At 44.4% G+C, this 13028-nt stretch overlaps 1 protein-coding gene across 1 annotated transcript in view; it reads left to right on the forward strand.

Annotated features, from left to right (window-relative positions):
* The window catches only part of suclg1 (succinate-CoA ligase GDP/ADP-forming subunit alph), a 140545-nt gene that overhangs the window by 96008 nt on the left and 31509 nt on the right, over window positions 1-13028 (forward strand). Inside the window, exon 7 of the mRNA XM_068028779.1 lies at window positions 445-596. Within this exon, the coding sequence (XP_067884880.1) occupies window positions 445-596 (152 nt within the window). The remainder of the gene's footprint in view (window positions 1-444; window positions 597-13028) is intronic.

Genomic DNA, 13028 nt, shown 5'->3' on the forward strand with positions numbered 1-13028 from the left:
ATTCCCAAAATGACCCATGAGTTTGGCCGATTGTTGTGCCAGTTCTGGTGCATATATGCTACAGCATGTTGTTGGAATGATCTTTGGTGCTCTGCTCTGTTTGTCAAGATGGTCTTCTTCCCAAAACTTCCCTCCCCATTGGCAAAAACACTAATCAGTCTTGCGACTGGCAGATTTCGGTGTCAACCAGAACCTTTCATATAATCATTACCATGATTTAATAATAAAAAATCCATGCCCTGTGGGTACAGTGAGTGCAGAACATTAAAGAAACAGAGTGATTTGACTGACAATTCGGGAAGGAAACAAACCTGGAGATTTCTTCCATAATACAAAAAGTTGGACGACTTTAATCTGAACTTTTGTGTCTAAGCAACAAAGCAGTTATGCAATCATATTTTGTAAAGATGAAATGCACAGTAATTTTGACAATTTAAATCCTAGGTATTGGTGGAGATCCTTTCAACGGAACAGACTTCATTGATTGCCTTGATGTCTTCCTGAAGGACCCCAAAACAGAAGGCATTGTTCTAATTGGAGAGATTGGAGGCAACGCTGAGGAGAATGCAGCAGATTTTTTGCAACAGCACAATATGGTGTGTATAAGACTTGTCACCTTTTTTTGAAAAGTATATATCTATCTTGGAGTTGGGAGGAGTTGAGTGGCTTCTGCTAAATGTTCATTTGTAGTTGAATACATTATCAATTGTGGACCTGATTAATGAACCCTTTTCTTGAATCAGAATGGAAATCATGTGCTGGAGCTGTTATATTGGGTCATGTTTTCACCATTTTAAGCAGTAGTATTGGATATTCAGCTGCTAAACTAAAGAACAAAAATGCTTTGCAACTTGTCGCAGCATTGAGGAGGTGGATAGAGCAGCTGGTGTGGTGCTGAATCAGAGAGGTCAGAGTACTCCCAGTTTGATCATTGTTGCTGATCTTGGCTGGGAGCCAGAGGGGGCCACTACCGTTGGCCTCAGATCCCCGGGATAAGAAGTGTGGTGGGGGGAAGAAGAGATCAGACAGGGTTTCCAGTGACAGAGCACTATCCAGTGATGGTTTTGGGAATCGCTGGTTGTGTACAAGTTAGGGATGCTGCTTTCCCCACTGTTAAATAACTCACAGATATGCATAAAGAATGGCCACTTGAAAGGACAGACTGGAGGCCTGCTGTTTGTGGCATAGTAAACAGACCTTTAGGAGAGAGGTAAAAGCATTATTTAAGAGAAAAGTGTTTTCATTTGTTCGTTCTGAGCACAGTCTGGACACACTGGTAGAATAGGATTGGAGTGACTATGGCCGATACTGCATTGCTCTGTGACTAATGTCTCCTGCTTTGACAATGGCTAGTGGATGTCTTGTGTTTCTCACAGTCATGAGAGTACACATGCATAGTGGGATGAAAGGCCATATAGGCAGAGAGGTTCAAAGGCAAGGAGGGGAATTAGTCACATTTGTGAGGAAACCAGAAGAGTAACATCGAGGACCATGGAATTAGTGCATTGGCGAAGGCCAAGGAGAAAAATAAGAGCTTGCGGAACAGAGCAAGAAAGAATACTTAAGCTGCTGACAAAGGGCGGAGGGAGGCTATGAAACTTGGTGCGTAAGTATTGAGATGTTACAAGTATCTGTATTGGGAAGCTCGTCTGCTTTTCATCGGTTAATTGTATGTGCTTGCTGATTGCCTGTTAGTTAACTCTCACATTGTTGAATCAGAAGAATGGTGCCAATCAATCCTGATCCCATGGTGAGCTGTGTTGAAGACCAGCAGTATTCTGGTTTTGTGGGTCTGTAAAACTTGGCTGGTGCCAACCGATGCTTAAACACACTGGGCTTGGGTTAGTCAGCGGGGACCCTACAAGGAGAGAGCCTACATTCAGTCGCGTGGATGAAAATTCTATGATAACGAATGCAATTCTTTGTAGCTTGTATATGAGACCTAGATGATGATGGGTTTTTATGTCTGCCAGATATCAGATAGACCAAGCAAAAATTGAAAAGCATAATGTTTTTGTGCTGTTTACAGTGTGAAATGCTTTGTGTGCAAGACTTTCAACCATATAGATTTAACTATTATGTGGATCAATTAATTGATTGTATTAGAAACATAGAAAATAGGAGCAGGAGCAGGCCATTCGGCCCTTCGAGCCTGCTGTGCCATTCATTATGATCATGGCTGATCATCCAACTCAGTAGCCTGTTCCCGCTTTCACCCCATACCCTTTGATCCGTTTGGACCCAAGAGCTATACCTAACTCCTTTGTGGCTAAGTGCCAATAGTTGTTGGTTTTTGAAACTGTTGAGTGAGTTACAAAAAGAGGCAATGTCCAACTGATAGCCAAACTCCAAATTAACTGATAAGATGAAAGGTTTCAGCAGAGTACAAACTACAAGGTCAAAAATTACTGGTGCCTCCATTTAATTTGCTTACTTCTGTTTTGGTCAGCTGAGAGCCTGACACATAATGAAACCTATCTACATGCTTAAGAGTCTCCAAACCAAAGCTTTAAGAAATACATACAAGGCCATTCATTCTGATCATGGCTGATCATCCAACTCAGTAACCTGTTTCCGCTTTCTCCCCATACCCTTTGATCCCTTTAGACCCAAGAGCTATATCTAACTCCTTCTTGAAAACATACAATGTTTTGGCCTCAACTGCTTTCTGTGGTAGCGAATTCCACAGGCTCACCACTCGCTGGGTGAAGAAATTTCTGCTAATCTCAGTCCTGAAAGGTTTACCCCATATCCTTAGATTATGACGCCTGGTTCTGGACTCCCACCATCGGGAACATCCTTCCTGCATCTACCCTGTCAAGTCCTGTTAGAATTTTATAGGTTTCTATGAGTTCTCCCCTCACTCTTCTGAACTCCAGCGAATATAATCCTAACTGACTCAATCTCTCCTCATACGTCAGTGCCGCCATCAATGGAATCAGTCTGGTAAACCTTCGCTGCACTCCCTCTATAGTAAGAACATCCTTCCTCAGATAAGGAGACCAAAACGGCACACAATATTCCAGGTGTGGCCTCACCAAGGCTCTGTATAATTGCAGCAAGACGTCCCTGCTCCTGTACTCTAATCCTTTCGCTATGAAGGCCAACATACCATTTGCCTTTTTTACCGCCTGTTGCACCTGCATGCTTACCTTCAGCCACTGGTGTACTCGCTGCATATTCCCCTCTCTCAGTTTACAGCCGTTCAGATAATCTGCCTTCCTGTTTTTGCTACCAAAGTCGATAACCTCACATTTATCCACATTATACTGCATCTGCCATGCATTAGCCCACTTACTCAACTTGTCCAAATCACCCTGAAGCCTCTCTGCATCCTCCACACAACTCGCCCTCCCACGCAGTTTTGTGTCATCTGCAAATTTGGAGATATTACATTTAGTTCCCTCATCTAAATCATTAATATATATTGTTAATAGCTGGGGTCCGAGCACTGATCCCCACGTTATCCCATTAGTCACTGCCTGCCATTCGGAAAAAGACCCATTTATCCCTACTGTTTCCTGTCTGCCAACCAATTTTCTATCCATCGCAATACACTACCCCCAATCCCCTGCACTTTAATTTTACATGCTAATCTCTTATGTGGGACTTTGTTGAAAGCCTTCTGAAAGTCCAAATAAACCACATCCACTGGCTCCCCCTCATCAACTCTACTAGTTACATCCTCGAGGAATTCTGGTAGATTTGTCAAGCATGACTTCCCTTTCGTATATCCATGCTGACTCTGTCCGATTCTACCACTGTTCTCTAAGTGCTCTGCTATAACATCTTTGATAATGGACTCTAGAATTTTCCCCACTATCGACGTCAGGCTGACTGGTCTATAATTCCCTGTTTTTTCTCTACTTCCCTTTTTAAATAGTGGGGTTACATTAGCTACCCTCCAATCTGTAGGAACTGTTCCGGAGTCTATAGAATCTTGAAAGATGACCACCAATGCATCCACTATTTCTAGGGCCACTTCCTTAAGTTCTCTGGGATGCAGATTATCAGGCCCTGGGGATTTATCGGCCTTCAATCCCATCAATTTCACCAAAATCATTTCTCTACTAATACTGATTTCCTTCAGTTCCTCCCTCTCACTAAACCCTGTGTTCCCCAACATTTCTGATATGTGTCCTCCTTTGTGAAGTCCGAACCAAAATATGCATTTAGTTGGTCAGCCATTTCTTTGTTCCCAATAATAAATTCCCCTGTTTCTGACTGTAAGGGACCTTCATTTGTCTTCACCAATCATTTTCTCTTCACATACCTATGGAAATTTTTACAGTCAGTTTTTATGTTCCCTGCAAGCTTGCTCTCGTACTCTATTTTCCCCTTCTTAATCAATCCCTTGGTCCTCCTTTGCTGAATTCTAAACTGTTCCCAGTCCTCAGGTCTGTTGTTTTTTCTGGCGGATTTATATGCCTCTTCCTTGGATCTAATGCTGTCTCTAATTTCCCTTGTAAGCCATGGTTTGGCTACCTTTCCCATTTTACTTTTGCACCAGACAGGAATAAACAATTGTTGCAGTTTATCCATGTGCTCTTTAAATGTTTGCCATTGCCTCTCCACCGTCATCCCCTTAAGTAATGTTTCCCAATGCGTCATAGCCAACTCGTGCCTCATACCTTCGTAGTTTCCTTTACTAAGATTCAGGACCCCAGTCTCCGAATCAACTACGTCACTCTCCATCTTGATGGAGAATTCTATCATATTATGGTCGCTCATCCCCAAAGGGTCTCGCACCACTCGATTGTCAATTATTCCTCTCTCATTACACAGTACTCAGTTGAGGATGGCCTGTTCTCTAGTTGGTAATAGTGCAGCAATCTCTCCCACCTACCAAGTAGTTAAAGAATAACCAAGAACTGAATTTCATCACGGCAGCAGATGTAAAGGTAACAGGGTTGTAGTGGTGGGTGATTTTCACTTCCCTTATATTGACTGGGACTCACTTAGTGCTAGGGGCTTGGATGGGGCAGAATTTGTAAGGAGCATCCAGGAGAGCTTCTTGAAACAATATGTAGATAGTCCAACTAGGGAAGGGGCCGTACTGGACCTGGTATTGGGGAATGAGCCCGGCCAAGTGGTCGAAGTCTCAGTAGGGGAGCATTTCGGGAACAGTGACCTTAATTCCATAAGTTTTAAGGTACTTGTGGATAAGGCTAAGAGTAGACCTTGGGTAAAGGTGCTAAATTGGGGGAAGGCTAATTATAACAATATTAGGCAGGAACTGAGGAATTTAGATTGGAGGCGGCTTTTTGAGGGTAAATCAACGACTGACATGTGGGAATCTTTCAAACGTCAGTTGATTAGAATCCAGGACCGGCTGTTCCTGTGAGGAAGAAGGATAAGTTTGGCAAGTTTCGGGAACCTTGGATAACGAGGGATATTGTAAGCCTAGGGCGGCACAGTGGCGCAGTGGTTAGCACCGCAACCTCACAGCTCCAGGGACCCGGGTTCAATTCTGGGTACTGTCTGTGTGGAGTTTGCAAGTTCTCCCTGTGTCTGCGTGGGTTTCCTCCGGGTGCTCCGGTTTCCTCCCAAAGACTTGCAGGTGGTAGGTAAATTGGCTGTTATAATTTGCCCCTAGTGTAGGTAGGTGGTAGAGCATATGGGATTACTGTAGGGTTAGTATAAATGGGTGGTTGTTGGTCGGCACAGACTTGGTGGGCCGAAGGACCTGTTTCAGTGCTGTATCTCTAAATAAAATAAAATAAATAAAATAAAAAAGGAAAAGGAAGCATTCGTAAGGGCTCGAAGGCTGGGAACGGACGAAGCCGTTGAGGAATATAAAGAAAGTAGGAAATAACTTAAACAAGGAGTCAGGAGGGCTAAAAGGGGTCATGAAAAGTCATTGGCAAACAGGATAAAGGAGAATCCCAAGGCTTTTTATACGTATATAAAGAGCAAGAGGGCAAACAGGGAAAGGGTTGGTCCACTCCAGGACAGAGGGAATCTATGTGCCAGAGGAAATGGGCGAGGTACTAAATGAGTACTTTGCATCAGTATTCACCAAAGAGAAGGACTTGGTGGCTGATGAGCCTAGGGAAGGGAGTGTAGATAGTCTGGGTCATGTCGTTATCAAAAAGGAGGTGTTTTATTTATTTTAATTATTTAGAGATACAGCACTGAAACAAGCCGTTCGGCCCACCGAGTCTGTGCTGACCAAGAACCACCCATTTATACTAACCTTACAGTAATCCCATATTCCCTACCACCTACCTACACTAGGGGCAATTTACAATGGCCAATTTACCTATCACCTGCAAGTTGTCATCAAAAAATTCAACTGGATTAGTCAAGCACGCCAGCCGTTTACAAATCTGTGCTGGCTCTCCTTAATTAGCTCAAACCTCTCCAATGCCTGTTGACTTTTTTCCTGATTATTGTTTCTAATACCCTCCCCACCAGTGACATTAAACTGACTGGTCTGTAGTTTCTTGGACAGTTTTTACAGATTTTTGATCTATAAGGGAGTCTAGGGTTATGGCAGGGGCAGGCAGGAAAGTGGAGTTAAGGCCACAATCAGATCAGCCATGATCTTATTAAATGATGGAGCAGGCTCAAGGGGCCAAATAGCCTACTCCTGCTCCTACTACTGATGCTCTTGTGTTCTTACACCCTTGTCTAAATAAGGGTGTTACATTTGTCACTCTCTAATCCTCTGGTAAATCCTTCCACTATCTCCACCCCAATTTCCTTCAGCAACGTTGGATGTGTTGCGTGTCTTGCAAAGCATTAAGGTGGATAAGTCCCCAGGGCCTGATGGGATCTACCCCAGAATACTGAGGGAGGCAAGGGAAGAAATTGCTGGGGCCTTGACAGAAATCTTTGTATCCTCATTGGCTACAGGTGAGGTCCCAGAGGACTGGAGAATAGCCAATGTTGTTCCTTTGTTGTAAGAAGGGTAGCAAGGATAATCCAGGAAATTATAGGCCGGTGAGCCTTACGTCAGTGGTAGGGAAATTATTAGAGAGGATTCTTCGGGACAGGATTTACTCCCATTTGGAAACAAATGAACGTATTAGCGAGAGGCAGCATGGTTTTGTGAAGGGGAGGCCGTGTCTTACTAACTTGAATGAGTTTTTTGAGGAAATGACGAAGACGATTGATGAAGGAAGGGCAGTGGATGTTGTCTATATGGACTTCAGTAAAGCCTTTGACAAGGTCCCTCATGGCAGACTGGTACAAAAGGTGAAGTCACACGGGATGAGAGGTGAGCTGGCAAGATGGATACAGAACTGGCTCAGTCATAGAAGACAGAGGGTAGCAGTGGAAGGGTGCTTTTCTGAATGGAGGGCTGTGACTAGTGGTGTTCCGCAGGGATCAGTTCTTGGATCCTTGCTGTTTGTAGTATATATAAATGATTTGGAGGAAAATGTAGCTGGTCTGATTAGTAAGTTTGTGGACAACGCAAAGGTTGGTGGAGTTGCGGATAATGATGAGGATTGTCAGACGATACAGCAGGATATAGATCGGTTGGAGACTTGGGTTTAGAAATGGCAGATGGAGTTTAATCCAGACAAATGTGAGGTAATGCATTTTGGAAGGTCTAATGCAGGTGGGAGGTATACAGTAAATGGCAGAACCCTTAGGAGTATTGACAGGCAGAGAGATCTGGGCGTCCAGGTCCACGGGTCACTGAAAGTGTCAACGCAGGTGGATAAGGTAGTCAAGAAGGCATACGGCATTCTTGCCTTCATCGGTCAGGGCCAAGAGTATAAAAATTGGCAAGTCATGCTGCAGCTGTACAGAACCTTAGTTAGGCCACACTTAGAATATTGTGTGCAATTCTGGTCGTCACACTACCAGGAGGTTGTGGAGGCTTTGGAAAAGGTTCAGAAGAGGTTTACCAGGATGTTGCCTGGTCTGGAGGGCATTAGCTGTGAGGAGAGGTTGGATAAACTCAGATTGTTTTCACTGGAACGACGGAGGTGGAGGGGCGACATGTTAGAGGTTTACAAAGTTATAAGCGGCATGGACAGAGTGGATAGTCAGAAGCTTTTTCCCAGGGTGGAAGAGTCAGTTACTAGGGGGCATAGGTTTAGGGTGAGAGGGGCAAGGTTAAGAGGGGAAGTGCGAGGCAAATTCTTTACACAGAGGGTGGTGAGTGCCTGGAGCTTGCTGCCAGGGGAGGTGGTGGAAGATAGTGACGTTTCAGAGGAATCTTGACAAATACATGAATAGGATGGGAATAGAGGAATGAGGACCCCGGAAGTGCAGAAGGTTTTAGTTTAGGCAGGCATCAAGATCAGCACAGGTTTGGAGGGCCGAATGTTTAGTTTAGTTTAGAGATACAGCACTGAAACAGGCCCTTTGGCCCACCGAGTCTGTGCCGACCATCAACCACCCATTTATACATTTCATCCGGCCCTGGTTATTCCTACCACATCCCCACCTGTCCCTATATTTCCCTACCACCTACCTATACTAGGGGCAATTTATAATGGCCAATTAACCTATCAACCAGCAAGTCTTTGGCATGTGGGAGGAAACCGGAGCACCCGGAGAAAACCCACGCAGACACAGGGAGAACTTGCAAACTCCACACAGGCAGTACCCAGAATTGAACCCGGGTCGCTGGAGCTGTGCGGCTGCGGTGCTAACCACTGCGCCACTGTGCCGCCTGTCCCGAATGGCCTGTTCCTGTGCTGTACTGTTCTTTGTTCTTTGTTTTCAGTTTCTCAGCATGTTCCTGGGCTGTCTGCTAGGTATCAGTGTCTATACATATTAATTTGAACATACATAAATCATTGTACTAACATTTTCGAAAGGTGACCTGGGTTGCTTTTTTTCCCCCTTTTTTAGATGGATGTAAATTTTAATATAAATTTAGAATAAAGATCCACTAAAATCTGTGTTTTAGACTGTCTCTTTCCTGGTTGCAGGACTTGTTATTGGATAATGCAGAGCCTTTTGTGCCCTATACTCTCAAAATGCTCACCAAGGGGCTTCATTTTTAAAAAAATGCATTATTAATTTTAAATCAGATCTGCATGAGCACTGTGCACTTCAGGTGTTGATTTCTGGCCCATTGAGTTGTTGATAATGGCTTCAGGGAGGCGAGGTTCTTCTCATCTACTTTCTCCTCTGTGTCTATAAATCATTTTACCTCCATTCTTTTGAAGTTTATCCTGCATGTCCTTTTCTCCCTAATGGTTTATCCCAGAGTTTGGATTTATTATGCGGTACAAAAGCTGGTTCCTTGTCGTTTGACAGTTCACCTAGTGTGCTGCTCGATCACAGAAGGACTGAAATGGTGCTGCTTGTGTGATGTGGGAATTGAGGAAGGATTGTGTAGCTCTTACAAGCCTGTCCCAATTAATACTTGAAACTGGGCTGATACTCTGATATTTCCTTCCCTCCATTGTCCTCAGATTTGTCGAGGCTACAATTCAGGAACTAGGAATATAATATGTGTGTAATGCAGCTTAATTTTTTCCTTTTTAAATGTTGTTTTCAATTGGAAAAGTCCACAAATTTTCATTAATCATGAAATGCAAATCCATGGTATGTTGCATTGGTTTTACGGGTTATTGATATTTAGTATGCTGATGTTGAAGTAAAATCTAGCAATAGTAAATCAAAGTACTAATTAAGAGTTAAACAAGAAAGCAACTTTTCTCAAACATCCCGAAGTGCTTCATAGATGCATTTGTGGGGAGACTAGGTAAGTTCATGAAAGAGAAAGAAATACAACCTTCTGCTGATGGAGTTTGATGAAGCAGGGTGGGAGAAGTTAGTGTGATGCATAAACACTGGCATAAACCAGCTGAACCGAATGGCCTGTTTCTGTGTTGTAGATTCTGTGTAATGTAGTGAAGTACTTTAGAAATGCCTGCATTGTTGTTAACAGCTGTGTTGCATGTGGCATTGTGTGCACTATTACTCGGGGATATATTGGGAATATTAATTTTTTCTTTTGAAGGAGAGTATTTATAAATAGAATTGATCGAAATGAGGAGCATAACTATTTGTGAACTGCATCATGATCCTTGCTTAGTCCCAGAGTATATACACATCCAGGACTACTGACTCTCTTCACTGTATTTCATTACCTTCAGACTTGACTACTCTGCTCTCCTGGCCAGTCTCCCATATTTCACCCTACATAAATTTAACCACATCCAAAAGTCTTCTGCCTGTATCTTAACTCGCACCAAGTCCTGTTACCTATCATCCCTGTAGTGGATACTATATCCTATATTGGCCCTCAGTCTGCAAGCCTCAATTTAAAAATTCTCATAGTGTTTTCAGATCTTTCCATGGCCTCACCCCCTTCCTAGTTCTCCAACCTTCTCCAGCCCTACAACCCTTTAAGATCTTTCTGCTGCTCTAATTCTGACCTGTGCATCCCTGATTTTTAATCACTCCACCATTGGCAGCCATCTGTTCAGCTGTCTAAGCCTAACCTCTGGAATTCCCTCCCTAATCCCCTCTGCTGCTCACTTTCCTCTTTGTAAGACCTATCTCTTCAACTAACCTTTTGTTTACCTGTCTTAATATCTCCTTATTTTGTTATTTAACGCTCCTGTGAAGTGCCTTGGAACATATTTCTATGTTAAAGGTGCTGTGTAAGTGCAAGTTGTCTGTTGAAGCCCTGAAGAGACCGTAGGGTGGAAATGCTCATGTTTTGGACTTTGTTAACCAGATTATCCATCTTTAATCAAAAATATGTATTCCTGATAATCAGTCCTCTGAATGAAACTAAAAGTCAGGTGAGTTCAGTCAGTGGCTGCACTTTGGTTGCTCCCAAGCTTGTTACTTGGTTTCTGCAAAGTTAGCCAGTATATGTGTTGGTACAGGTGCTGCAGTTGACCTGGGAAGCGGGGGGAGGAAGTGGAGGGGATGTGGGGGTGATAGGAGAGAGAAGTAATCAGCTGCAACACTGCTCCTGATGCCTATTCAGTGATTCCTCATGGATGTTTGTTGAGGACAGGATTGAGCTCAGCCACGATGACCTTCATGATTGTGCAGTCTGTTAATATTGGCCGTCTCGGCTGACGTTTAAAAAAAACATTACTTGATTTGGAATGTCCACATGATTAGGAACCTTGAGGAGTCACTTTAAAAATTATTGTATAGGTAGTATTGAGGATAGAGAGAATTCAGCCATTTTTTTGTTAGAAAGATGTAAACACCTCAGTGTTATTTTCTTTGATTATACATTCGAAATTTGAGGATGGAAGCATTGCACTTTTGAACTACAAGAAAGCCCCCAGCGATTTAACATCCGCAGCACTTAAAGCAGCCAGAAGTACTGCACAAAGAACAGCTGGGCGTTGCGCAAACGACTACTGGCAACACCTATGCAGTCATATTCAGCTGGCCTCAGACACCGGAAACATCAGAGGAATGTATGATGGCATGAAGAGAGCTCTTGGGCCAACCATCAAGAAGATCACCCCCCTCAAATCTAAATCGGGGGACATAATCACTGACCAACGCAAACAGATGGACCGCTGGGTTGAGCACGACCTAGAACTGTACTCCAGGGAGAATGCTGTCACTGAGACTGCCCTCAATGCAGCCCAGCCTCTACTAGTCATGGATGAGCTGGACATACAGCCAACCAAATCGGAACTCAGTGATGCCATTGATTCCCTAGCCAGCGGAAAAGCCCCTGGGAAGGACAGCATTACCCCTGAAATAATCAAGAGTGCCAAGCCTGCTATACTCTCAGCACTACATGAACTGCTATGCCTGTGCTGGGACGAGGGAGCAGTACCCCAGGACATGCGCGATGCCAACATCATCACCCTCTATAAAAACAAAGGTGACCGCGGTGACTGCAACAACTACCGTGGAATCTCCCTGCTCAGCATAGTGGGGAAAGTCTTTGCTCGAGTCGCTCTGAACAGGCTCCAGAAGCTGGCCGAGCGCGTCTACCCTGAGGCACAGTGTGGCTTTCGTGCAGAGAGATCGACTATTGACATGCTGTTCTCCCTTCGTCAGATACAGGAGAAATGCCGTGAACAACAGATGCCCCTCTACATTGCTTTCATTGATCTCACCAAAGCCTTTGACCTCGTCAGCAGACGTGGTCTCTTCAGACTACTAGAAAAGATCGGATGTCCACCAAAGCTACTAAGTATCATCACCTCATTCCATGACAATATGAAAGGCACAATTCAACATGGTGGCTCCTCATCAGAGCCCTTTCCTATCCTGAGTGGTGTGAAACAGGGCTGTGTTCTCGCACCCACACTTTTTGGGATTTTCTTCTCCCTGCTGCTTTCACATGCGTTCAAATCCTCTGAAGAAGGAATTTTCCTCCACACAAGATCAGGGGGCAGGTTGTTCAACCTTGCCCGTCTAAGAGCGAAGTCCAAAGTACGGAAAGTCCTCATCAGAGAACTCCTCTTTGCTGACGATGCTGCTTTAACATCTCACACTGAAGAATGCCTGCAGAGTCTCATCGACAGGTTTGCGTCTGCCTGCAATGAATTTGGCCTAACCATCAGCCTCAAGAAAACGAACATCATGGGGCAGGATGTCAGAAATGCTCCATCCATCAATATTGGCGACCACGCTCTGGAAGTGGTTCAAGAGTTCACCTACCTAGGCTCAACTGTCACCAGTAACCTGTCTCTCGATGCAGAAATCAACAAGCGCATGGGTAAGGCTTCCACTGCTATGTCCAGACTGGCCAAGAGAGTGTGGGAAAATGGCGCACTGACACGGAACACAAAAGTCCGAGTGTATCAGGCCTGTGTCCTCAGTACCTTGCTCTACGGCAGCGAGGCCTGGACAACGTATGCCAGCCAAGAGCGACGTCTCAATTCATTCCATCTTCGCTGCCTTCGGAGAATACTTGGCATCAGGTGGCAGGACTATATCTCCAACACAGAAGTCCTTGAAGCGGCCAACACCCCCAGCTTATACACACTACTGAGTCAGCGGCGCTTGAGATGGCTTGGCCATGTGAGCCGCATGGAAGATGGCAGGATCCCCAAAGACACATTGTACAGCGAGCTCGCCACTGGTATCAGACCCACCGGCCGTCCATGTCTCCGTTATAA

This window comes from Heterodontus francisci, chromosome 1 (genome assembly GCF_036365525.1).
Source record: "Heterodontus francisci isolate sHetFra1 chromosome 1, sHetFra1.hap1, whole genome shotgun sequence".
NCBI classification, from domain to species: domain Eukaryota; kingdom Metazoa; phylum Chordata; class Chondrichthyes; order Heterodontiformes; family Heterodontidae; genus Heterodontus; species Heterodontus francisci.